The sequence below is a fragment of the Odocoileus virginianus genome, chromosome 31 (genome assembly GCF_023699985.2).
Source record: "Odocoileus virginianus isolate 20LAN1187 ecotype Illinois chromosome 31, Ovbor_1.2, whole genome shotgun sequence".
Lineage (NCBI taxonomy): Eukaryota > Metazoa > Chordata > Mammalia > Artiodactyla > Cervidae > Odocoileus > Odocoileus virginianus.
Window position 1 is genome coordinate 35,834,148 of NC_069704.1, and position 26,846 is coordinate 35,860,993.

Consider the following 26,846-nt stretch of genomic DNA (forward strand, 5'->3'; position numbering starts at 1 on the left):
TGTGTGTGCATGCTCAGTCACTCAGTTGTGTCCGACTCTGTGCGACCCTATGGACTGTAGCCTGCGAGGTTCCTCTGTTTGTAGTTTACAACCTCCCAAACACCAAACACCTTCCCACACACCTTTTTTCCTTTAGTTTAGAGGAAGTTTTTTTTTCTGAAATTAGAATGATCAGAGATTGAATTTTTCCACACGTTAATTTTTCAGATAAGTGACATTTGTGTCTTTGAGTACTGTAACTTTTCCTCTTGAAAACTAAAAAAAAAAAAGATCTAATTTTTACATGTTTATGAAAAAGGAATTTTAATGATGTAGAATAATGAAAAGAAAATACTATTTGTCCAGATCTGGTTACCCAGATGATGTTAGGTGAATAACATCCAAAGAACCTTTATGTATGCATATAATAGCAGACTGGGTAGATAGGTAGAATAGGCTCATGAAACTCTTTTTGAAAATCTTGAGTCTAGATATGTTTTGGAGTTTGGAATTTTTATATTTGGGTAAGATAATATGGTATATATACTGTATATCTTATATCTCCCAGCCCAGCATCTCTAAGTGATACATAATTTAGTATATTAACACTTTTGCATAAGAATGTTCACACTAAAAGATTTTTAAAAGACTGCAAATAGCCTCACTTAAATTCAGGACAGATTTTGCTGCTAAATGACTTATAAAGTATATAAAACATATTCAATTTTCACAGTTTTTTTAAATTTCAGAATTACAGATAAGGAATTGTGGACCTGTGTTTTCATAAATGGGATGACACGACATATGCTATTTTTTAGAGAAAAAGTAATCAATTTAATTGTACCTATAATTGACAGAATAAATAGAAACTGAAGTGAAACCAAAGGAATTGCTGTACTTCACATAAATGTTTCTTTATTACAAAAGATATTATTTTCTAAAATATCTTTCCAAGGTTAAAAGATGAGAGTAAGGAAAATAATAAGAGATTGGAGTCATTCTCTTTGTTGGAATAATTTCTGGCAGCAACCTTCTCAACATGTTTGAGTACTATTAGGCTTATGGCCATCCAAATATTCTGTAACTTTTTCTTTAGTATCGTGAAATTCAAATAACATAATCTACTCATATAGATATTGAAAATATTAATATAAAGCCCAATATGTAGGAAAATAAAAATAAATTAATTTGTTATAAAATATAGTGATATGGATTTCAATATTTAAATCCTTGGGCATTACTACTAAAGACACAATGAAGAAGCGAGATGCTTGCTGTATGTATAATTAACAAGTTTAGATTTAATATAAATTATAAGAAGAGAAGCCATTCCATTCAAAATGATAGCAGAGGTGTGATGTACACTAGACTAAAACTTGATATTAAGTAGTTATATTTGCCATACACCCGAAACTAAACATTGTAAATCAATAAAAAATGTTTAAAGTAATTATAGAGAAGACTTACTTGTATACACAAAATAGGGAAGTAAACTTAATGCAAGTAAGAATAACCTGTGAAGTACTAGGTAGAGAAAATGAAGGCATACGCTAATTGTTGAAAATGAGTACTGTCTTCTTTTCAAGGAAGCTGTTATAATAATTTTCTATGTTGCATCATGAGATGGGATAGTGAAAAAACATGTCAGAAATCATACGCCTATCTTGATGCCTGACTACACGTTGGAGCAAATATTTTGACTCTTAAGACTTTTGATCTTGGAGATCTTGGAGACCATGTCTTTCACAAGTTGACGGGAAACTGAGAAGATCTGAAAGAAGGAGAAGTATTTAAGAGTTTACAGAGAAGTTGTGTGGCAGACCTTTGGGGAAAGTATCAGATAAGACTGAAAACCAGTAGAAAATCTCCAAATAAATCATTTCAATATGTAATTTGACAACATAGATTTCTTATCACTGTGCTGCAAATTTTAAAAAATTGTACAGGATAGCAATAAAATATTTTTAAAAGTAATCTTTATGAAATTCATTGATATATCTACATTTCATTTGACTCTACTAATTTAATGATGTATGGTTTCAAGTCTATTAAAAGAAGTCTCAAATCTCCCTTTACACATTTGCATCTGGTTTCATTCTATTTCCAGGAATTGTACCACTGCTGTGAAACCATTTTCAACTAAATACTTAGTTGGAAAAAAAGGCTACAAATAATTTAGGTCTTTCCAAGAAGTGAGTATGCAAATTTGGAGTCTCAAACTTTTCCTAATTAGATTAATTAAACTGTGTTTTGGCTTCAAAATCTTTCATTTATTTAAACTCAATAAACTTTTCCTGCAAATATTGCCTGGTTTGCAATGTATTAATCAGCCCTATCTTTTATTAATTTATTTAGTTTTAATTGGAGGATAATTACTTTACAACATTGTGTTGGTTTCTGTCATACATGAACATGAATCAGCCATAGGTACACATATGAATTCCATAGGTATACATAGGAATTCCAGTTGAGCTATTTCAAATCCTAAAAGATGATGCTGTGAAAATGCTGCACTCAATAGGCCAGCAAATTTGGAAAACTCAGCAGTGGCCACAGGACTGGAAAAAGTCAGTTTTCATTCCAATCCCTAAGAAAGGCAATGCCAAAGAGTGTTCAAACTACCGCACAATAGCACTCATCTCACACGCTAGCAAAATAATGCTCAAAATCCTCCAAGCTAGGCTTCAATAGTACATGAATTAAGAACTTCCAGATGTTCAAGTTGGATTTAGAAAAGGCAGAGGAACCAGAGATCAAATTGCCAACATCCACTGGATCATCAAAAAGCAAGAGAGTTCCAGAAAATCATCTACTTCTGCTTTATTGACCATGCCAAAGCCTTTGACTGTGTGGATCACAACAAACTGAAAAACTCTGAAAGAGATGGGAATACCAGACCACCTGACCTGCCTCTTGAGAAATCTGTGTGCAGGTCAGGAAACAACAGTTAGAACTGGACGTGGAACAACAGGCTGGTTCCAAATATGAAAAGGAGTATGTCAAGGCTATATATTGTTACCCTGCTTATTTTAACTTATATGCAGAGTACATCATGAGAAACGCTGGGCTGGATGAAGCACAAGCTGGACTCAAGATTGCCAGGAGAAATATCAATAACCTCAGATATGTAGATGACACCACCCTTATGGCAGAAAGTGAAGAAGAACTAAAGAGCCTCTTGATGAACGTGAAAGAGGAGAGTGAAAAATTTGGCTTAAAACTCAACATTCAGAAAACTAAGATCATGGCATCTGGTCCCATCACTTCAAGGCAAATATAAGGGGAAACAATGGAAACAGTGACAGACTTTATTTTCTTAGGCTCCAAAATCACTGCAGATGTTGACTGCAGCCATGAAATTAAAAGACTCTTGCTCCTTGGAAAAGAAGTTATGACCAATCTAGACAGCATATTAAAAAGCAGAGACATTACTTTACTGAGAAAGGTCCATCTAGTCAAGGCTATGGTTTTTCCAGTAGTCATGTACAGATGTGAGAGCTGTACCATAAAGAGAGCTGAGCGCTGAAGAATTGACGCTTTTGAACTGTGGTCTTGGAGAAGACTCTTGAGGGTCCGTCCCTTGGACTGCAAGGAGATCCAACCAGTCAATCCTAGAGGAACTCAGTCCTTAATATTCATTGGAAGGACTGATGCTGAAGCTGAAGCTCCAATACTTTGGCCACCTGTTTCGAAGAACTGACTCACTGGAGAAGACCTTGATGCTGGGAAAGATTGAAGGCAGAGAAGGGGATGACAGAGGAGTTGGTTGGATGGTATCACCGACTCGATGGACATGAGTTTGAGCAAGCTCCGGGAATTGGTGATGGACAAGGAAGCCTGGTGTGCAGCAATCCATGGGGTTGCAAAGAATCAGATACTACTGAACAACTGAACTGAACTGAACTGATACATATGTCCCCTCTCTCTTGAATCTCCCTCCGACTTTCCACCCCATCCCACCCATCTAGGTTGTCACAGAGCACTGGGTTGAGCTCCCTGAGTCAGACAGCAAATTCCCACTAGCTATCTATTATGGTTATAGTAATATATATGATTCTACTGTACTCTCAATTCATCCCACCCTCTCCTTCCTCCACTGTGTCCACAAGTCTGTTCTCTATGTCTGCCAGCCCTATCTTTAAATCTAAACTAACTAAAAATTTAAAGGCAACATTTGAAAACCAGTCGTTTAAGAACAACTCTTTCTTTAGGGAGAATGAAGAATGCTCTGGACCAGGAGCTTAGTTAGGTTCAGACTTCTGAAAGGCCCTCGAAGCTCCGCCCCGCACAGCCCCGCCTGCAGGCCCAGCCCCGCACTGTCCCGCCCCACACGTAGTCCTCGCTCCTCTTCCGTACACACCGCCTCTAGAGCGGGCGTCGACGTCGCCGGAAGTGACGTACATGGGCCGCCGGAGGTGTCGTTGGTGCGTTGCGCGACTGGGCCTGAGCGTGGAGTGGGGCCTGCGCCCGGAAAGACAACGCTATGTCGATCGAAATCGAGTCCTCAGAGTGAGTCTCGTGGTGTCGGATGTTCGCGAAGTGGCCGGGCCGGGAGTCGATGAGTTGAGGGGTGGAAGCTGCTCGAGGGAGGCGTCCGAGAGGTTGGGCAGTGGAGGAGTATTTACTTCCCCACAAAGAAGCTTCTGGGATCTGACTGCTTCAGGGGCGGGCCCACAAGAAAGTAGCGAACGGAAAGCCCAAAGCCCGGTGGAAGGCGGCGCGGGGCTAGGGGTAGGACGTGCCCGCAAACCTGAGTTCTTCTCCTCGCCGACTTCTGATGCGCCCTGAGACTGAGCAGATTAGCCATCCAGTCAGGACTCCGGTCTCATCTGCACAGGGGGCCGCACTCTTAGCCGGCCCTGTCTGCCTGCCCCCTTGAGCACGGTGGTTTGGTGTGCTTACACGGCCCTCTGGTTTCTTCTGCCTAGCTCTTAATCGGGTGTTGTCACCGTTTGCTCACCCTTCTAGCCTGTGTCGGCGCCTGGGGGCTGCTTTTCATCAGGTTGGCCTGTGAGCTTTGTGTAGCCCCAAGGGAGGGACAGAATGTGGAAATTGGGCCAGGAGAATGATGGATTTGGGGGAGAGGGGTACTAATGAGTGACTGAAGAAAGTCTTCGGTGAACTTCTCCAGGAATCCATCCTCTACTTTCTCTTGCCAACGCTTGATAATTAAATCGGCAGACTTAACATGAGTTAAGGGAGAGGACTTGTCCTCAAGATCTGCCGTAGGAGGAAGGGAGGTTTATTCATTCAGGAAATATTGAAGTCTGCTGTGTACCTGCTCTAGACCCTGGGAATATGGTAGTGAATGAAGCAGACCAAAGTCCTTGCCCTTATAGAAAGAGGAAGGAAACAGCAGACAAAAGCAGTAAGTAAAACAGGCTTACAGATGGTGGTAAGTGTTGTGGAGAAAAGTAAAACAAGGGTGATGGAGAGTGCTGGGGATGAAGGCAACTAGGAGTTGGCAGGAATTGGAAAGGATTCCTTGCTTCAGACCCTGAATTAAAAGTGAGAACAGATCATTCTCCCAGCCCTGAGCTGCTGCATGTTTTTTTATTATCAATAATTGCTGTGTTAAGTATTTTCTCTGCTAGTCACACTGTAAGCAGTGTCATCTTCTCTTTGATCAGCCCAACAGACTGATCTGTATACCCTTCAGAGTAGGTATTTTTCTTAACAGATGAGGAAATAGGCAAAGACACATTAACTGACTTGTCCAAAGTCACAGTAAGTGCAGAGCTCTGATTCAAATCCCAATCTATCTCCAAAGCTTTTAACTCTTATGTATTACACAAAGAAGAAAGTGAATTTGATTTTGGCTCTAGCAAATATGAGTTCTTTGCAAGCATAGTGTCTCATTGTGGGTGTGTAAATGGAAGTGTGCTGTGGGAAACAGTGTGGCGCTGGAACAGCAGGGATCCAAGCTGGGGTCTCTTAACAGGCCCATGGGAGAAAAGACCACTGTGAGTAGCAGTATTCACTTTCCTTCTGCAAGAACTATTTTTAAGAAGAGGGGGTTTGCTTTCTTATCTGGGCTATTGGAAGGACTGATGCTAAAGCTCCACAACTTTGGCCACCTGTTGCAAAGAGTCGACTCATTAGAAAAGACCCTGGTGCTGAGAAGGATTGAAGGCAGGAGGTGAAAGGGATGAGAGAGGATGAAGTGGTTGGATGGCATCACTGGCTCAATGGGCGTGAGTTTGAGCAAGCTCCAGGAGAATTATGAAAGACAGGGAAGCCTGGCCTGCTGCAGTCCATGGGTTCGCAAAGAATCAGACACAACTGAGTGACTGAACAATAACAATATATGCTCACATGCTACCCTGCCAGTTTGAATCTTCCTTTTTCCACTTAGCTCTGTTTCCTGGCCAAATCCTCATCTGTAAAATGGACATAAGAGTAAATGCCATCCTCATAGGGTTGTTTTGAGGAGTAACTGAGTCCAAAATGCTTAGAACAGTACCTGATATATTGTGAACACTGGTCAAGTAAACATCGGTCATTGTGTTTTGATTATTATTTCTTTCCCGGGAAAGAGAACAGACTAAATTCCGTTATGAAATCTCTTCCAATCTGGACAGTGTGACCCCTGATGCTCATGCTGTCCAGTAGAAATATGCATGAGCCGTATGTGTACTTCTAAGGCAAGAGAAGAACAGTGTAGTACAGCAATGTACATGAACTTTTACTTTCTATATAAAAAATTATTCACCAGACTCCTTAATACTAAGCCAAAGACCAAGATATATTAACTATATATATTTATATATATATATATATTTAACTATAAATGACTTGTAAATTTTCTGTCACATGCTGAAAATTGTTGCTTGTTCTCTCAATATTTGGAGATTGTCTGGATCCTCTTTCCCTTGGGAAACTGTATCAACATGTTTTTATTTCACTTGTCCTGAAATTATAGTAATAATGGCAGTGGGTAGGTGTTATTTTTGTGAGGACGCAAAGCTTTGTTTTGAATTTACATCTAATATAGCTCTACTTACTTGTGTTCAACAAATCCCTGTTAAAAAGGTCTCAGTTCATATTTTTTTTTGCTGTCATTTAAAAGTGGACCAAACCATCCAGTCATTTCTGTGTCAGCGAGTAGACCAGGTTTAAAATATTTTCCTAAAGTGTGCAACAGTGGAATCATATGAGTTAACAAGAAACTTGGCATAATAAAAAGATCTCTGACCTTGCAAGTATGAGAGTCTTCTTGGTACTATCTTGCTTTCTGACTGAGAGACACGGGACAAGTTATTTCCCCTCACTGAACCCCAGTTCTATGTATGGGTTCGAAGTGGGAACTGGGTGATCCCCAGGGTCTTCTGTAACTCGGACTCTATGATGTGGGGGGTGGGGGAGGGAAGGTTTTACTCACATGATAAATGGAAAGCAGGTAGTGAAAGGAGGATGGGTGCAGAAAAAAATAAACTGGGCCTAGTTTTGTGGCATCTTTGGTGAGTGAGGATCCCTGAGCTGAATGACACGCTTGCTTCTTTCAGTGTGATCCGGCTCATTATGCAGTACCTCAAGGAGAACAGTCTACATCGGGCGCTAGCCACCTTGCAGGAAGAGACGACTGTGTCTCTGAATACAGTGGACAGCATTGAGAGTTTTGTGGCTGACATTAATAGTGGCCATTGGGATACTGTTTTACAGGCTATACAGTCTCTGAAATTGCCAGACAAAACCCTCATTGACCTCTATGAACAGGTAAGAGTGGGGATAATGCTGATTTCCTGGACTGGGTTTATTGTGGGCCTCCCTGACCAGAGAGCATCCATAAGCATTTCTGCAAGTGTTTTGGGCTGTGACAGCCCTTAAAATTTACTCTCGAAGTTTGAGTGTTACTCTGTATTTTTTTTAAATCTTTATTTTATTTATTATTTATTTATTTGGCTGCACCGAGTCTTAGTTGCAGCATGTGGGATCTAGTTCCCTGATCAGGGATCGAACCAGGGCCCCCTGCATTGGGAGCATGGAATCTCAGCCACTGGACCAACAGAGACGTCCCCACTACTCCGTATTTTTATCTCTCTTCTTGGAAAAGCCAAGATTTCCCCAAATTGGTATTATTTCTCAAGTAACCATTAAATGATCTAACATCAACCATTCATACACCAAATAGTGTACTGAAGTTTAGTTCTGACACTAACTACCACTAACCAACCACTAACTTATTGGTGTAGACCCCACAAGTTAAGGGCTCAGTCCTCTATAGGACTGTCTTTATTTCACACACCAGTAATATTTTGATGTCTTGGGCCACCCACACTTCTGACCAACTGGCCACAAATTTAAGGGTCCTCATGACCCACTCAGAATGGATATTTCAGTAGAATGACGCAGAACTCAGAAAAGTGACATAGTGATGATGGCAGTTTTATTATCAAGGGAAGAGATCAGTACCAGCCAAATAGAGAGACACGTAGGATAAGGTTTGGGAGGGTACTGAACCACAGTCTCCAGTGCCTTCTCCCCATGGAGTTAGGGTCGGTCTGTCGCCTGGCATTGAAGTATTCATCAACCAGGAAGCTTCATAATTTTTCATTCAACCTCCAGTTCTTTTTTTTTTTTTCAACCTCCAGTTCTTTGACTCTCTTTGGGGTTGGGCTGGTTCAAAGCATCAGCAACCCTCAAATCATGTGGTTGGTCCTAGTGGTAACCAGTCCCTATCCTGAGCCATCTCCGTAGCGCTAACTAGGTGTGATGCAGAGCGCTCATGAGTAACAAGGGTATTTATCAGCGGGGAGATTCCAAGGTTTTTAGAAGTTCTATGCCAGGAAACCAGTACATAGATCATAAAATTGTTTAACTGTACAACAGAGCTGAGTAGACTTTCTGGAAATAAGAATGTTGTGTGATTTGAAGTGAAAATAGGGAAATGGGTTTGTTTCTTTACAATCCATGTGGGTTTAGTAATACCCTGAAGAAAATTTTGGTGACTGAAGGACAGTTTCTCTGGAGCCCATGGATATATTTCCATCTTTTTAGTTTTTTTTACATCTTACATTTGGAATAAGAGACCTGACAGGAGGGGAGATTGGTAGATAAAAAGGAAGGATGGAAGTTATTATTGTATAACTACTTTAGTTGTCTGTGTGAAATTGCCTATGGAGAGGGAAAAGGGCATTTCCTTTTGTGATTTGTGATTTGGAAATCACTTTGGCAGACCATTTCTGTGTCGGAAATTGTACTGAAAAAGAAAACGAGCTAAGAGAATGCATTGAAGCCACCACTTTCTTTCAATTTTACAGGTTGTTTTGGAATTGATAGAGCTCCGAGAATTGGGTGCCGCCAGATCTCTTCTGAGACAGACTGACCCCATGATCATGTTAAAACAAACACAGCCAGAGCGGTATATTCATCTGGAAAACCTCTTAGCCAGGTCTTATTTCGATCCTCGGGAGGTAAGACTGATAATGGAAAGAAACTGCTGTTGACTTTGAAAATGTGCAATAATGTGATATATATATATTTTTTAATAATGTGATTTTTTTAAACCATGTTATTGGATACTTTTTATAATTTTGATTGAGTTTTTACAGTGATACTTTTTTGTTTATTTACATTGGTTGGAATTTGCATATATTAAAGAGGGTAGTCTTGTTCATTTTCTGAGTACTTGAGGGCCTTCTGCGCACACCCCATCATATAGGATTATGTGTTCATTAGTGAAAAAGCAGAAGGTTTATTCTGGTGTTATTTCTATTATTAGCCTAAGTACCTGCCCAGAGGCACTGCTCTACTGTTGGTGTGTTCACTGTGCATTTGTGTCCTTAGCTCTTAACAACTGCAGTTTCCTTTCAGTTCTTTTATTTCTTAAAAGCTTATGTTTCTGCTTCTCAGCTGCTTATGCTCCTGGTAGAGCATTATGATTGATACTCTTTTATTCTTCAAAACTCTTAGATATAGTTTCATTCTTTCTCAGCCAGCCTTTTACCAGAAGCTTTTCTAAATAGGAGGAAGAAGAATTTAATAGGCCCTGAGTAACGGAAAAGTTAGAGTAAACTCAAGGAAACTATGAGGATAAAAGAGGGAGTTTAGATTGCCAGGACAGAATTTAAGTTAGAGTTATTAAAGAACTTCGGGGCTGGGAGTCATTTGACTGAAAGAAATTATTAAAGATTATAAAAGGATCCTTGGCTTTGCAGATGTTTTAAAAACTGGAAAAACAACTCTGACTTTTACATAGTTTATTATTATTGACGTATACTTATTATTATGAGACTCTTTGACATGTATTTGGGCTTCCCTGGTGGCTCAGAGGGTAAAGCATCTGCCTGCAATGCGGGAGATCTGGGTTCGATCCCTGGGTTGGGAAGATCCCCTGGAGAAGGAAATGGCAACCTACTCCAGTATTCTTGCCTGGAAAATCCCATGGACGGAGGAGCCTGGTAGGCCACAGCCCATGGGGTTGCAAAGAGTCAGACACGACTGATTGACTTTGCTTGCTTGACATATATTTATTATTTACTATTTTGAGGCTCTTTTCAGAAATAACTGTGGATTGGCTGACCTCAGTTCTGTCTCAGCTCATGCTTTTGAAATGCAAGTGGGTAGAATTGAGACATCATTTTAAAAAACTAATTAATTTGATTAATCCTCTGTTTAACTGGGTAGTTTCTTTTTATCTTTTGCGTTTTGAATGTTTCTGCTTCGTTACTGTTGGTACTTTTTAAAAAAATAAGCACATTTATATCTTTTTCCATTTCTTGGAAATGATGCTGTGCCCCTCCCCTTTTTCAGGCATACCCCGATGGCAGTAGCAAAGAGAAGAGAAGAGCAGCCATTGCCCAGGCCTTAGCTGGGGAAGTCAGCGTGGTGCCTCCATCTCGTCTCATGGCTTTGCTGGGTCAGGTAATTAAAGTCTTTGGAACTGAAATTCCTGTGAACTCCTGGTAATGTTTCTTGTGTATAAACTCTTATGTATGAGCTAAAGAAATTAACCTGAGAACTGGGAACTACCTATAGAACTGCTTGTACCGACAGCTGTGCCGCGCCACATTCGTCCTTCCTGGGAGTGGTAGTGCAGGTTAGTGGTTACGGGCATACACTCTGGAGACAGATTTAGAGTAACAATAAAATTTATTGTCCCATCTTGACATTGTTGATCATCGAGTCAGAACACCAGAAGAAATATTTGCCATAGTTAGAATCTGAGCTCTCTCACTTACCGGCTCTGTGGTATTGGACACATTGCCTAACTTTTTTGATCCCATTTACTCATCATGGTGTTGTACTAAGGATTAAAGGAGATAAAATGTACTTAAAGCAATTGTATGTTGACTGGCACCTTGTTAATACTCAGTAAATGGTAGCTGCCAGTGGTGTTCTTTTTTATTTTTTTAAGCAGTAGTAGTAGTAGTAGCATTGTCATTATTATTTATAAAGCTGTCTAGAGTGTTAGATGTTACATAAATAGCAGAGTTACAAGTCATTAATAGAGATGTAAATAGCCTGTTTACACTAAATCTGCATTTTGAAAGGGGCCAAAAAGCTACTGTTAGAGGCTTACAGTGTTTCTGAAATTCAAAAATAAGCTGCTTTATTTCTTAATTTACTCTTTATCTAAGTGATAGATGTGCATAATTTAAGTAGTACCTCGAGGCTTTTAGAGCTTCCTTGTTGGCTCAGATGGTAAAGAATATGGCGGGCCACAGTTCATGGGCTCGCAAAGAGTCAGATACAATTGCGTGACTCACACTTTGACTTCTCAGGGCTTTTAGTGAGAAAATAATTCCATCTGCCCTTTTCCACCTTCTTACTTCCCACAACCATTTTTAACTCTTGGCATTTACCTTTGTAGCTGAATATCATGCTTATAATGTCATATTTTGATATTTTTTAGAAAAAGTTTTAAACACTAACTGTTGACTAGTGGAAGACGATTTCTCTCTTACCTGTTCCCCATAACATGCACACATTCTTCTTTCTCTATATTTTCAGTATAGTTATATCACAGCTTTTGGTTAAATCATTTCAGTGTTTACATTATCTTTACATCAATATTGCTTGTAGACAAAAAATAACTATTTAATTTCTTATGTAATTTTGATGATTCTTTGCACTAATTGCTTAATTTCTTTCTTTTGCCTAGTTTTCTGTGTAACTTTTGCTTCTTCATCCTGTATCATTAAATAAGTGTAAAAATTCTCCCTTTCCCTCTGCTTGCTGATATTTTCCCTGAGGCCTTTCTCTCTGTTGTTCTCATGATTTCCTGCACAGTGATTGTACTGGGAGTTCTTTCATCTTCATACTGAGAGTTCTGGGTCATATTTTTCAGGAACATGTTTTCCTTCTCGTAGTTTAGAACCTTGTTTTAATGGAATACTTCTGGTAACTTCCTAAGGAAGGGTACACAGAGGTAAGTTTTTGAGAGTTTGCTTGTGTAAGCAATGTCTCTTACCTCTTTTTTTTTTTTTTGAAGGTTTTGTTTATTCTGAAATACAAGAAAAGTCATAGGAGTCCTGCCACCCAGAGTTTACATATGCATGTTAACAAATTGTTTTGTTTCATAGAATTTGTGCATCTTTTTAAATGTATACATGAAATATTTTTAATGTTAATGTCTTAGAAAAAAAACTTTTTTATATTATAGTTAAGAGGTAGTCACATTCAGAATCTCCACAGAAGATAATATCAGGAGAGGCCATGTGTATATTCATTCTACAAGTATTAAGCACCTGATATGTGCCAGGCATTGTATCCATGAAATAAAGATGTCTTTCTTGGAGGAGTTTATATTCTTGTAGCAAAGATGGACAGTAAATAGTAAACAGCATTTAGCAAATTATGGTATGATAGGAATGACTATTGTGCTTAGTCGCTCAGTTGCATCCAACTCTTTGTGGCCCTATGGACTAGCCCACCAGGCTCCTCTGTCCATGAGATTCTCCAGGCAAGAATACTGGGTTGCCATGCCCTCCTCCAAGGTATCTTCCCAACCCAGGGATCGAACCCAGGTCTCCTGCATTGCAGGCAGGTCCTTTCCTGTCTGAGTCACCAGGGAAGCCCAACAGCTATTGGGATAAACTGAGAAACTTAGAGGAGAGGAGAGGCATGGTAAGTACATAGGCGGGTTGCAGACGTTTGTTAAGGGAGAGTGTTCAGTTCAGCTCAGTCCCCTTGCTCAGTCGTGTCCAACTCTTTGCAACCCGATGGTCTGCAGCACATGAGGCCTTCCTGTCCATCACCAACTCCTGGAGTTTACTCAAACTCATGTCCATTGAGTTGGTCGGTGATGCCATTCAACCATCTCATCATCTGTCATCCCCTTCTCCCGCCCTCAGTCTTTCCCAGCATCAAGGGTCTTTTCAAATGTCAGTTCTTCACATCAGGTAGCCAAAGTATTGGAGTTTCAGCTTCAGCATCAGTTCTTAAATGAATATTCAGGACTGATTTCCTTTAGGATGGACTGGTTGGATCTCCTTGCAGTCCAAGGGACTCTCAGGTGTCTTCTCCAGCAGCACAGTTCAAAAGCGTCAATTCTTCAGCGCTCAGCTTTCTTTATAGTCCAATCCTCACATCCATACATGACCACTGGAAAAACCGTAGCTTTGACTAGACAGACCTTTGTTGGCAGAGTAATGACTCTGCTTTTTAATATGCTGTCTAGGTTGGTCATAACTTCTTTTCCAAGGAGCAAGAGTCTTTTAATTTCATGGCTGCAGTCACCATCTGCAGTGATTTTTGGAGCCCCCCAAAATAAAATTTGTCACTGTTTCCATTGTTTCCCCATATATTTCCTGTGAAGTGATGGGACCAATGCCATGATCTTAGTTTTTTGAATGTTGAATTTTAAGCTAATTTTTTTGTGCTCCTCTTTGACTTTCATCAAGAGGCTCTTTAGTTCTTCTGGATTTTCTGCCATAAGGGTAGTGTCATCTGCATATGTGAGGTTACTGATATTTCTTCTGGCAATCTTGATTCCAGCTTGTGCTTCATCCAGCCCAGTGTTTCTCATGATGTACTCTGCATATAAGTTAAATAAGCGTGGTGACAGTATACAGCCTTGACATACTCCTTTTCCTATTTGGAACCAGCCTGTTGTTCCAAATCCAGTTCTTACTGTTGCTTCCTGACCTGCATACAGATTTCTCAAGAGACAGGTCAGGTGGTCTGGTATTTCCATTTCTTTCAGAATTTTTCATAGTTTGTTGTGATCCACACAGTCAAAGACTTTGGCATGGTCAATAAAGCAGAAGTAGATATTTTTCTGGAACTCTCTTGCTTTTCGATGATCCAGTGGATGTTGGCAATTTGGTCTCTGGTGCCTCTGCCTTTTCTAAATCCAGCTTAAACATCTGGAAGTTCACAGTTCACATATTGCTGAAGCCTGGCTTGGAGAATTTTGAGCATTGCTTTACTTGCATGTGAGATGAGTGCAATTATGTGGTAGTTGGATCAATTTTTGGCATTGCCTTTCTTAGGGATTGAAATGAAAACTGACCTTTTCCAGTCCTGTGGCCACTGCTGAGTTTTCCAAATTTGCTGGCCTATTGAGTGCAGCACTTTCACAGCATCATCTTTTAGGATTTGAAATAGCTCAACTGGAATTCCATCACCTCCATTAGCTTTGTTAGTAATGATGTTTCCTAAGGCCCACTTGACTTCCCATTCCAGGATGTCTGGCTCTAGGTGAGTGAACACACCATCGTGATTATCTGGGTCGTGAAGATATTTTTTGTATAGTTCTTCTGTGTATTCTTACCACCTCTTCTTAATATCTTCTGCTTCTGTTAGGTGCATACCATTTCTGTCCTTAATTGTGCCCATCTTTGCATGAAGTGTTCCCTTGGTATCTCTAATTTTCTTGAAGAGATCTCTAGTCTTTCCCATTCTGTTGTTTTCCTCTATTTCTTTGCATTGATCACTGAGGAAGGCTTTCTTATCTCTCCTTGCTATTCTTTGGAACTCTGCATTCAAATCGGTATATCTTTCCTTTTCTCCTTTGCCTTTTGTTTCTCTTCTTTTCACAGCTATTTGTAAGGTCTCCTCAAACAACCATTTTGCCTTTTTGCATTTCTTTTTCTTGGGGATGGTCTTGATCCCTGCCTCCTGTATAATGTCACAAACCTCTGTACATAGTTCTTCAGGCACTGTCTATCAGATCTAATCCCTTGAATCTACTTGTCACTTCCACTGTATGATCGCAAGGTATTTGATTTAGGTCATACCTGAATGGTCTGGTGGTTTTCCTTATTTTCTTCAATTTAAGTCTGAATTTGGCAATAAGGGGTTCATGAACTGAGCCACAGTCAGCTCCCAGTCTTGTTTTTGCTGACTGTATAGAGCTTTTCTTGTCTTTGGCTGCAAAGAATATAGTCAGTCTGATTTCGATATTGACCATCTGGTGATGTCCATGTTTAGACTCTTCTCTTGTGTTGTTGGAAGAGGGTGTTTGCTATGACCAGTACGTTCTCTTGGCAAAACTCTATTAGCCTTTGCCCTGCTTCATTATGTACTCCAAGGCCAAATTTGCCTGTTACTCCAGGTATTTCTTGACTTCCTACTTTTGCATTCCAGTCCCCTATAATGAAAAGGACATCTTTTTTTGGGTGTTAGTTCTACAAGGTCTTAATAGGTCTTCATAGAACCATTCAACTTCAGCTTCTTCAGCATTACTGGTTGGAGCATAGACTTGGATTACTGTGATATTGAATGGTTTGCCTTGGAAATGAACTGAGGTCATCTGTCGTTTTTAAGATTGCATCCAAGTACTGCATTTCGGACTCTTTTGTTGACTGTGATGGCTGCTCCATTTCTTCTAAGGGATTCTTGCCCACAGTAGTAGATATAAAAGTCATCTGAACTCTTTTCCTCCCTGGCTGCTTGAAGATCAGCCGTCATCATGAACACAGTAACTATCCGGACTAGGAAGTTTATGACCAACCAACCGACTGCTTCAGCAGAAACAAATGGTCATTGATGTTCTTCACCCTGGAAAAGGCAACAGTACCTAAAACAGAAATTCGGGAAAAACTGGCCAAAATGTACAAGACCACACCAGATGTCATCTTTGTATTTGGATTCAGAACCCATTTTGGTGGCAAGACAACTGGCTTCGGCATGATTTACGATTCCTTGGATTACACAAAGAAGAATGAGCCCAAACATAGGCTTGCAAGACATGGCCTGTATGAGAAGAAAAAGACCTTAAGAAAACAGCAAAAGGAATGCAAGAACAGAATGAAGAAAGTCAGGGGGACTGCAAAGGCCAGTGTTGGTGCTGGCAAAAAGTGACCTGAAGATTGGACAACAGAAGGAGTAAAGATTCTGCAGTGACTGTATCTGTGGTGATTGTGCAGATTTTTCATGAAAGAATAAACTAAGACCTTTTACATGTCCAAAAAAAAAAGTCATCTGAGTTAAATTCACCCATTCCAGTCCATTTTAGCTCGCTGATTCCTAAAATGTTGACGTTCACTCTTTCCATCTCCTGTTTGACCACTTCCAATTTGCCTTGATTCATGGACCTAGCATTCCAGGTTCCTATGCAGTATTGCTCTTTACAGCATTGAACTTTACTTCCATTATCAGTGCCATCCACAACTTGGTGCTGTTTTTTCTTTAGTTCCGTCTCTTCATTCTTTCTGGAGTTATTTCTCCACTGATCTCCAGTAGCATATTGGGCACCTACCGACCTGGGGAGTTCATCTGTCCTATCTTTTTGCCTTTTCATACTGTTCATGGGGTTCTCAAGGCAAGAATACTGAAGTGGTTTGCCATTCCCTTTTCAGTTCTTGTCAGAACTCTCCACCATACTTGTCCATCTTGGGTGGCCCTACATGGCATGGCCCATACTTTCATTGAGTTAGATAAACCTGTGGTCCATGTGATCAGATTGGTTAGTTTTCTGTGATTGTGGTTTTCAGTCTGTCTGCCTTCTGATGGAGAAGGATAAGAGCCTTATGGAAGCTTCCTGGTGGGAGAGACTGACTGAGGGGGAAACTGGGTCTTGTTCTGATGGGCAGGGCCATGCTCAGTAAATCTTTAATGCAATTTTCTATTGATGGGTGAGAATGTGTTAAGAAGGCCAGGAACAGAGCCTTAGGGTGATATTTTAAAGAAAGTTATCACTGGTGGGAATCGCATAATTTGATCTGGTGCCCCATACTCTTGCACCATTAATAGGGCTTCCCTCGTGGCTCAGACGGTAAAGCGTCTGTCTGCAGTGCAGGAGACTCAGGTTCAATCCCTGTGTTGGGAAGATCCCCTGGAGAAGGAAATGGCAGCCCACTCCAATATTCTTGCCTGGAAAACCCCACGGACCGCGGAGCCTGGTAGGCTTCCGTCCACGGGGTCACAAAGAGTCTGACACACCGTTAATATGATAGGCTAAATTTTATGCCTAGCTCCCAAACTGGGTATGGAGCAAGGGTATGCTCAACTTTTTGTTGAGAAATCATGCATAAACTAAAGAAAGGGGTGGGGATGGGATAATGGGTAAGGTGGTTGGTTCAGTATTCAGTCCGTCTCTAGTTCTTACACATAGAAATCGAGTCCCTACAATAGGGAAACTGGGAGGAGAGTGCCAGTTACTTTGTTCCTGAATTGTTTTTGTTGTTGCTGGTGTGTGAAAGCATAGTTTTTTTTTTTTTTTTCTCCATTTATTTTTATTAGTTGGAGGCTAATTACTTTACAACATTGCAGTGGTTTTTGTCATACATTGAAATGAATTAGCCATGGATTTACATGTATTCCCCATCCCGGTCCCCCCTCCCACCTCCCTCTCCACCCCATCCCTCTGGGTCTTCCCAGTGCACCAGGCCTGAGCACTTGTCTCATGCATCCAACCTGGGCTGGTGATCTGTTTCACCCTAGATATACATGTTTCGATGCTGTTCTCTTGAAACATCCCACCCTCGCCTTCTCCCACAGAGTCCACAAGTCTGTTCTATACACCTGAGTCTCTTTTTCTTTTTTTGCATATAGGGTTATCGTTACCATCTTTCTAAATTCCATATATATGTGTTAGTATACTGTAATGGTCTTTATCTTTCTGGCTTACTTCACTCTGTATAATGGGCTCCAGTTTCACCCATCTCATTAGAACTGATTCAAATGAATTCTTTTTAATGGCTGAGTAATATTCCATGGTGTATATGTACTACAGCTTCCTCATCCATTCGTCTGCTGATGGGCATCTAGGTTGCTTCCATGTCCTGGCTATTATAAACAGTGCTGCGATGAACATTGGGGTGCACGTGTCTCTTTCGGATCTGGTTTCCTCAGTGTGTATGCCTAGAAGTGGTATTGCTGGGTCATATAGCAGATCTATTTCCAGCTTTTTAAGGAATCTCCACACTGTTTTCCATAGTGGCTGTACTAATTTGCATTCCCACCAACAGTGTAAGAGGGTTCCCTTTTCTCCACACCCTCTCCAGCATTTATTGCTTGTAGACTTTTGGATAGCAGCCATCTTGACTGGCGTGTAATGGTACCTCATTGTGGTTTTGATTTGCATTTCTCTGATATTGAGTGATGTTGAGCATCTTTTCATGTGTTTTTTTGTCATCTGTATGTCTTCCTTGGAGAAATGTCTGTTGAGTTCTTTGGCCCATTTTTTGATTGGGTCATTTATTTTTCTTGAATTGAGCTGCAGGAGTTGCTTGTATATTTTTGAGATTAATCCTTTGTCTGTTGCTTCATTTGCTATTATTTTCTCCCAATCTGAGGGCTGTCTTTTCACCTTGCTTATAGTTTCCTTTGTTGTGCAAAAGCTTTTAAGTTTCATTAGGTCCCATTTGTTTATTTTTGCTTTTGTTTCTAAAATTCTGGGATTTAGGTCATAGAGGATCCTGCTGTGATTTATGTCAGAGAGTGTTTTGCCTATGTTCTCCTCTAGGAGTTTGATAGTTTCTGGTCTTACATTTAGATCTTTAATCCATTTTGAGTTTATTTTTGTGTATGGTGTTAGAAAGTGTTCTAGTTTCATTCTTTTACAGGTGGTTGACCAGTTTTCCCAGCACCACTTGTTAAAGAGGTTGTCTTTTTTTCCATTGTATATCCTTGCCTCCTTTGTTGAAGATAAGGTGACCATAGGTTCGTGGATTTATCTCTGGGCTTTCTATTCTGTTCCATTGATCTATATTTCTGTCTTTGTGCCAGTACCATACTGTCTTGATGACTGTGGCTTTGTAGTATAGTCTGAAGTCAGGCAGGTTGATTCCTCCAGTTCCATTCTTCTTTCTCAAGGTTACTTTGGCTATTCGAGGTGTTTTGTATTTCCATACAAATTGTGAAATTATTTGTTCTAGTTCTGTGAAAAATACCGTTGGTAGTTTGATAGGGATTGCATTGAATCTATAGATTGCTTTGGGTAGTATAGCCATTTTGACAATATTGATTCTTCCAATCCATGAACACGGTATATTTCTCCATCTGTTTGTGTCCTCTTTGATTTCTTTCATCAGTGTTTTATAGTCTTCTATGTATAGGTCTTTTGTTTCTTTAGGTAGATATACTCCTAAGTATTTTATTCTTTTTGTTGCAATGGTGAATGGTATTGTTTCTTTAATTTCTCTTTCTGTTTTCTCATTGTTAGTGTATAGGAATGCAAGAGATTTCTATGTGTTAATTTTATATGCTGCAACTTTACTGTATTCCTTGATTAGCTCTAGTAATTTTCTGGTAGAGTCTTTAGGGTTTTCTATGTAGAGGATCATGTCATCTGCAAACAGAGTTTCACTTCTTCTTTTCCTATCTGGATTCCTTTTACTCCTTTTTCTGTCCTGATTGCTGTGGCCAACACTTCCAAAACTATGTTGAATAGTAGAGGTGAGAGTGGGCACCCTTGTCTTGTTCCTGATTTCAGGGGAAATGCTTTCAGTTTTTCACCATTGAGGGTGATGCTTGCTGTGGGTTTGTCATATATAGCTTTTATTATGTTGAGGTATGTTCCTTCTATTCCTGCTTTCTGGAGAGTTTTAATCATAAATGGATGTTGAATTTTGTCAAAGGCTTTTTCTGCATCTATTGAGATAATCATATGGTTTTTATCTTTCAATTTGTTAATGTGGTGTATTACATTGATTGATTTGCGGATATTGAAGAATCCCTGCATTCCTGGGATAAAGCCCACTTGGTCATGGTGTATGATTTTTTTAATATGTTGTTGGATTCTGTTTGCTAGAATTTTGTTAAGGATTTTTGCATCTATGTTCACCAGTGATATTGGCCTGTAGTTCTCTTTTTTTGTGGCATCTTTGTCTGGTTTTGGAATTAGGGTGATGGTGGCCTCATAGAATGAGTTTGGAAGTTTACCTTCTTCTGCAATTTTCTGGAAGAGTTTGAGTAAGATAGGTGTTAGCTCTTCTCTAAATTTTTGGTAGAATTCAGCTGTGAAGCCATCTGGTCCTGGGCTTTTGTTTGCTGGAAGATTTCTGATTAGTTTCGATTTCCTTGCTTGTGATAAAGCATAGTTGATTTACGTTAATGTGTTATTTTCAGGTTATGGCAAAGTGATGCTGTTTTCTTTTTCTCTCCTTCTCTCCCGTCCTCCCTGTTTCCCCTCCTCTCTCATTCTCTATATATTTATATATATATGTGTATATACATATATATAACTGAATATATATAATTTTTAGATTTTTTTTCTATTATAGGTCATTATAAGGTGAAGATATTAAATACAGTTCTCTGTGGTATACAATGGGTCTCTATTCAAGTTTTTAAACTATTTTCCTCCCTATTGTGTCCCTACTTTCTTTGAGTTCCTTTTTTTCTACCTGTTTGTTTTGGTGCCAGTGTTAAAAAAAAAAGCTTCCCTCAGATTTAAGAGTGAAGTACTGAAAAGCTGAAAACTGTGTGGGGAGGGATGGAAGGTGGAGTTTGAGAATTGATAAAATTGATTGAGTGAAGGTCCTCATGTGTCTGTGCATGTGTCTGTAGATATATTGTCTTGGACTGATCAACTTTTCCAAAGAGTAGTCTTCTAGTTTCCTGCCTGGGGGTGGAGGTTAGAGAAATCTCCCTGTTCAGCATACAAGCTTGCACTTAATCCCCCTGTTTTCATGAAGCTTCTTTCTTACACTCTGCCCCTCAGCTCCACCTTTTTCCATAACCTGGGATCTCGACTTCCCCAGAAAATCGACCGTGCAGCTTCTCTTGAGGCTTGGACAAGGCAGTCACCTGATGCATAGGGTTGAGATAGGTCCTGGATGCTAACTGCTCTTCATTCAAATTTTTTTTTTTTAATGAATCATATGGTTTATTTTTTAATTATTCATTAAATGGTTTATAAAGTCAGATCAGGATATTGGTCTATTCCTTCACACGATCCCACAAATAAGGAGTGATGGGATTATATCAGATGTTAAAACATTCCTTTTTCAACTTATTCATGACAGTATACAATGAAAGTGGAAGGCAGATTCTTGCATGTTAGAGAACTTGTTAATGTTCCCATTAACATTCTGGTTTAAGTGGAGCACCAGGGTAAGTTGTTCTAGGTACCACTCATGGCCTCCACCAATTTCCTCACCATTCTGTATGCCATTTCCACCAGTCAACTCTTAGATGTCTCAAACCAAATGGCTCCCATTCAACTGTGTACAGAAGACAAGAGACCAAGCCCCATCACCCTTGGGATAATTTATAGTCTGGAAAAGGACAGATGAACCATGATCAAAAAACCAAGTGAGGATTTTTAAGGAAGCTTTGACAGAAATATTGAGAAAAACATCTAATTCAACTCCAGAGAAAAGTCATACCAAGGGAAAATAAAGTCTTAACTGATGTTCTGAAACTGGCCATAAGAGAGGGTGGGAGATTCATTCAAATTTTATCATTGCCATATGCCCTGCCTTGTCCTTGAGGGGATGTGTGGCTCCTTCAATTCCTAAGCTTTTTTGGAATTTGCAGGGTAGTTTGGCTTACTGCTTATGGCTCCTTCATCCCCATCTTGTGTAATTAGGTTTCATTTTTTATCTGTTCTTCTTGGTTTCCAAGCTGGTCCATTCTCTTTGCAGCTTCTTAAATTTAACGTTTTTCTTCTGCTGTTACTTTTTTCATTCTCTCTGCCTTTTTGGGTTATGTACCTTTTTAATTCCTTTATTATTGTCACTTCAGTGGGGTTTCTAGAAAGAGTGGAAATAAACTCATGTTGTCCTCCACATTTAATGGTTAGATTTGAGGAGTGAGTGAGGCTTTCATTCTGGGTTGCCCTTTTAGGATTCTGGCTTCGCTGACTTGGTGGCGAATGTAAAAAGAAGGGCAAGTTTGTTAGGATGAAGTAGACCATCAGTTTGGGATGTACTAATTTTGAAGTTCCTATGGGACATACAGGTGGAGATGTCCAGTGTATGTACTGGGATTTGTGGCTCTGAACTTCAACTTTGAGGTTTTGGCTATGGCTATAGATTTGGAAATTGCAGTAGTAATTGAAGTCATATATGAAAATATGACTACCTAGGAAAAGCAGGTAGACTAAGAAAAGTAAAAATTTGAGAAGAAAGCCATAGGGAACACTTAAAGTCCATAGGCTGAACAGAGAAGGGAACAACCAGAAAGATGAAAAGGGAAACCAAGAAGAATAGTGTTAGAAAAAGCAATAGGAGTTTGAAGCAGATGAGTGGTTATTGTAGTTGAGAGCAGCCAAGATCATGGAGAAGATTAGGGTCACAAAGGAGTCTGGTTTTGGTCATAGGGATATCTGAGATGCACTTCCAGTGGAAAGATAGGGACAGAAGCTATGTTATAGCAAATTAACTGAGGTGTGAAGACAGCACGTGTAGGTGACTTACAAAGCTTGGTAGTTAAAAAGAAGGAGATGAAGGTGATGTAGAAGGAAGAGGGCCATAGTAGCTGAAGAGCAGAGGGCAAGAGAGGGGTTTTTGTTTTTTCCTTTAAAAGATGGGAGTGCTTTGAAACTGCAAGGTAAAGAGTGCAGAGAGTACCCGTTGATTGGAGATAAGTCCTCTGGTCATTACAGTAAAATATGAAACATAAGCAAAATATGGATTTTGAAAAGAAAGTAGAACAGTATTTAGAAATAATATAGTGATCATAGAATTAATTTGAAAATTTAGTAAATTTGTGAGATATAAGATATACAGAAGTTGATTGCATTTCTGTATATCAGCACTAGCCAGTTCAAATATTCAATGAGAACAGAGTTCTTGTTTCTACAATATAAAAATTCTAGCCCTAACTTTTGTGAGAAAAAAATGATTTTCATTTTTTAAAACGGCAGAATCCTTTCAAAGCTTCCAGGAGAAATAAATTTGAGAAGATGATAAAATATTGATTTTCCTGGATAAGACTTGACACTTGATACCAGTTCACAATGGGTTTAGAACTGTATCACAAAATAATTCTAGTATTCATCTGGAAATATAAACTTAGAGAAGTATATTCATCGAAGAAATTTTGGGAAGAAGAATGTTCAACATATTAGCCCTAGAAATAGTGAAGCGTTTAACAGAGGTTCGTAGTTCAGATCATTTTGGTAGTCAGCATCCAGTGCAACAGCAGTGCAATAAATTGACCCTATTATTTATCAGAACTCAGTAGATGGTAATGAGACTGTCACAGAGCCTACGGACAGGAAGAATTACTTAGCGTATGGTGTTGGGGCACCTACTTTAGAATAGGGGAGAAATGTCAGATCAGAGTCTTCCCTCATATTTTATAATCATAATTTCAGATATATATTTTAAGAATATAGATCAACTTAGGTAGTAATATATCAGACTTCCTATTACAGGACTTCCTGTGATTTAGGGAGTAGACATCAAGGTTAAGGTCAACAAATTTCATTACTTGAGAGTTTAACTTAGATGAAACCTTTAAATCTATAATAAATAAATAGGTAGATTGGGGGAAAAAATTCTTTTTGGGAAACATGAACAGATACAATATCTTGATCACATTACAAAGCTTACACATTGATAAGAAAAATGTGAGCCAACAGTAGATAAGTGAACAAAGAACATGCGTAAACAGTTAACAGAAGATGTATATGTCGTTAACAAACATGTATTAATAGAAAAGGTCAGACTAATCAGAGAATTTACTAAAGTAGGGCATAGTTTTCCACTCATTAGAGTTTTTAAATGACATCCAGAATTATTGAGTTTTGTTGATATGTTGATATAACAAAGGGAAAAGAGAATAAACACTGATCATGTCCCTGTGTAATGTAACATATATTGTTTCATCCCTTCATCAACTCTAGGAATTAGGCTTTTCTCTGGACTTTTGGTTGGCAAATTAGGGATTCAGAATAGCTCAGTTGACAAAATGTTTGTCTTCAACGTCCATGGTTTTTCCATTCCCTGTAATGCAGTTGTGATTGCTATTGTAGTTGTATCTTTTTGGGAAAACATTTTGGTAGTGTGTCTAAAGAGCCTTAGCTGTTTGTGTTCTTTTTTCAATTCAGTAATTTCTGTTCTAGGAATCTAATTCTGGGGGAGAATATCCTGATACTAGAAAAAGCCTTACATCCAAGGCTATTTATTTAGATGCGTGCAAAAATTAGAAGCAATATAAATGTCCATTAATACATTAAATAAGCTATGAAATATCCACTAGTAGAGAATATAATGTTAGAATAGAAAATGTTGGTTATGTCATAGCATGATATAATTATAGGTTAAAACAGGGTATAAAATTTTACATAAGGTATAATTACAGCTATATAAATTAAACATGTTGGGGGAAAATACTGAAAGGTAACATATGAAATGCTAATTGTAGCTGTGTTTGGATGTTGGGAACTATGGGAAGTTTTTGTTTTTCAAATTTTATTTATAATAGGAGTCACACCTGTTAAGAAAATGGCTGTAGAAACTTGCACCCATTGGCTCTGAGAATCCCCTTCTACCTTGAGATCAACCTCTGATCCTAGAACACACAGAATAGCCCAGGCTGTGTTGTGTTTGGATGGCCAGAGATGGTGGGTCTGGATGACTCACACTTCTGTGAACCTCACCCTTTCAGGCTTTGAGCAATCAGGACTAGATTTTAAAAGCACCCAAGTGGATTTCTCTTCTCATAGGCATTGAAGTGGCAGCAGCACCAAGGATTGCTTCCTCCTGGCATGACCATAGATCTGTTCAGAGGCAAAGCAGCTGTCAAAGATGTTGAAGAAGAAAAGTTTCCTACACAGCTGAGCAGGCATATTAAGGTAGGATCCTTGGACTGCCCAGTTGGTAATCACTTGTTGGGGACTCAGCAAATGCTTGCTCAGCCTGGCCCTGTGCCAATAGCTTGGACTGGGGAGTAGAAGTCATTCTTCAGCTCTGACAACATTCATGGTTGCTGCTGGTGACCACTGAGGTCCCCTGTGGCCTGGCAATGGCACACTTCAGCTGCATCACCAAGTGGATATTCATTGGACATTGACCCATCATCCGCCCTTGGACTTTGTCCCAGGAATCCTGCATTTGGAAAAATGCTTTAGCTCTTAGGTTAAACCTGGGACTAAGAACCATGAACTCTCTTATGTAATTTTCCTGTTCAACATTTGTGTTTTTGCCTGCTATATGTTTGGCAAAGGACTAGGCATGGACTGGAAAGTGGGCTTCAGTGCTGTTTGATGAAAATAATTTTATCATCTTAATGGCTGGTTCTTGGAGTTTTTTGGCCTTTTTTTTCTTTCTGAGACTTTTCTAGTAAAAAGCATAATGAAGTAATTATTGCAGTTCCGAGAATTATAACTGTATTTGCTACTTCACCATCTCCTTTTTATTCCAATTTCTTTTTGGATTTGTGCTCTGATTGAGTTTATAGACTTAGAAATATTTCATAACATCTTTGGCTTAATATTTTGAATTTATCTTTTCTGGATTATATGTTCTGACTTGCATGTAAAGATATTTTTGAGCAGCACTTTTATTTACCTTGACAAAAGCCTTGTGACAAATAGAAATCTATTAAATTATGCTGCTGGACTAAGATTTTCTATTTTAAACACTTCCTTTTGGGGCATTTAAAATGAGACTCATAATAGACCTTTTCTCTGTTCTCATCTGTCTAATGTACTGTAGTTTCCATCTGTTAATGGAAACATCAATGCTGATAAATGCTCTGGATACATTTCCCAAGCATTTCTGTCAGCTCTAATTAGTTCTCTTCGAGTTAGTCAGTCACACATTATCACTTGTTCAGATTAAGGTCATGAAAAGAAACAGTGATTAAAAATTTGTTTAAAAAACAGTGTAGGAAAACAGCTATTTATTTTGAAAAAGTGAATTTTTCCCCCAAATTAAAAAAAATAGGAACATATGCCATATTAAGTTAGTGTGAAAATCATGTTAACAGTGGCTGATTCTGGTAAAAACTTACTGTTTGAGTTAACAGGATTATTTGTTCTAAGTCCTTTGCTAAAATAGTTTTTTTTTGGTTTTTCTTTGGAAATACCAATGTCATTAAAAAAAAAAAATCAAATTATTTTCAATGGTGAACCTCAATGTTAAACTGGTTGGAGAGAATATATCAATCATTTCTTTGTGTCTGGGTACAGAAACGCCCTTCCAAACTCCATAATATAGGCTGGCTATGACTCTGTGCTAGGACCGAGCTCTCAAAAGATAAACATGGGAATTGTTTTAAAGCCAGTAGATAAAAATGCATCTGTTTCATTGTTTCATTTGAAACAGTTTGGTCAGAAATCACATGTGGAGTGTGCTCGATTTTCTCCAGATGGTCAGTATCTGGTTACTGGGTCTGTTGATGGATTCATTGAAGTATGGAACTTTACAACTGGAAAAATCAGAAAGGTAAAGTATTTTAAATATATTAATTTTTCTAGTAGGAGAATTATCTGTTATTAAGTTATCTGTTATAGTTGCAATTTAAATTTACTTTTTGAATGGGTAAGATGTACATCTGATAAAACATTTTATAAAACCGAACAG

At 39.0% G+C, this 26,846-nt stretch overlaps 1 protein-coding gene and 1 pseudogene across 1 annotated transcript in view; both read left to right on the forward strand.

The window, feature by feature from the left end:
- The first annotated feature begins 4,374 nt into the window (after nucleotides 1–4,374).
- Nucleotides 4,375–26,846, forward strand: part of SMU1 (SMU1 DNA replication regulator and spliceosomal factor) — a 33,843-nt gene continuing 11,371 nt past the window's right edge. The window contains exons 1-6 of the mRNA XM_070459612.1: nucleotides 4,375–4,488; nucleotides 7,485–7,695; nucleotides 9,240–9,392; nucleotides 10,732–10,842; nucleotides 24,986–25,114; nucleotides 26,589–26,708. Of these exons, the coding sequence (XP_070315713.1) occupies nucleotides 4,463–4,488; nucleotides 7,485–7,695; nucleotides 9,240–9,392; nucleotides 10,732–10,842; nucleotides 24,986–25,114; nucleotides 26,589–26,708 (750 nt within the window). The 5' untranslated portion in view covers nucleotides 4,375–4,462. The remainder of the gene's footprint in view (nucleotides 4,489–7,484; nucleotides 7,696–9,239; nucleotides 9,393–10,731; nucleotides 10,843–24,985; nucleotides 25,115–26,588; nucleotides 26,709–26,846) is intronic.
- Nucleotides 15,567–16,342, forward strand: LOC110140279 (small ribosomal subunit protein eS24 pseudogene; annotated as a pseudogene).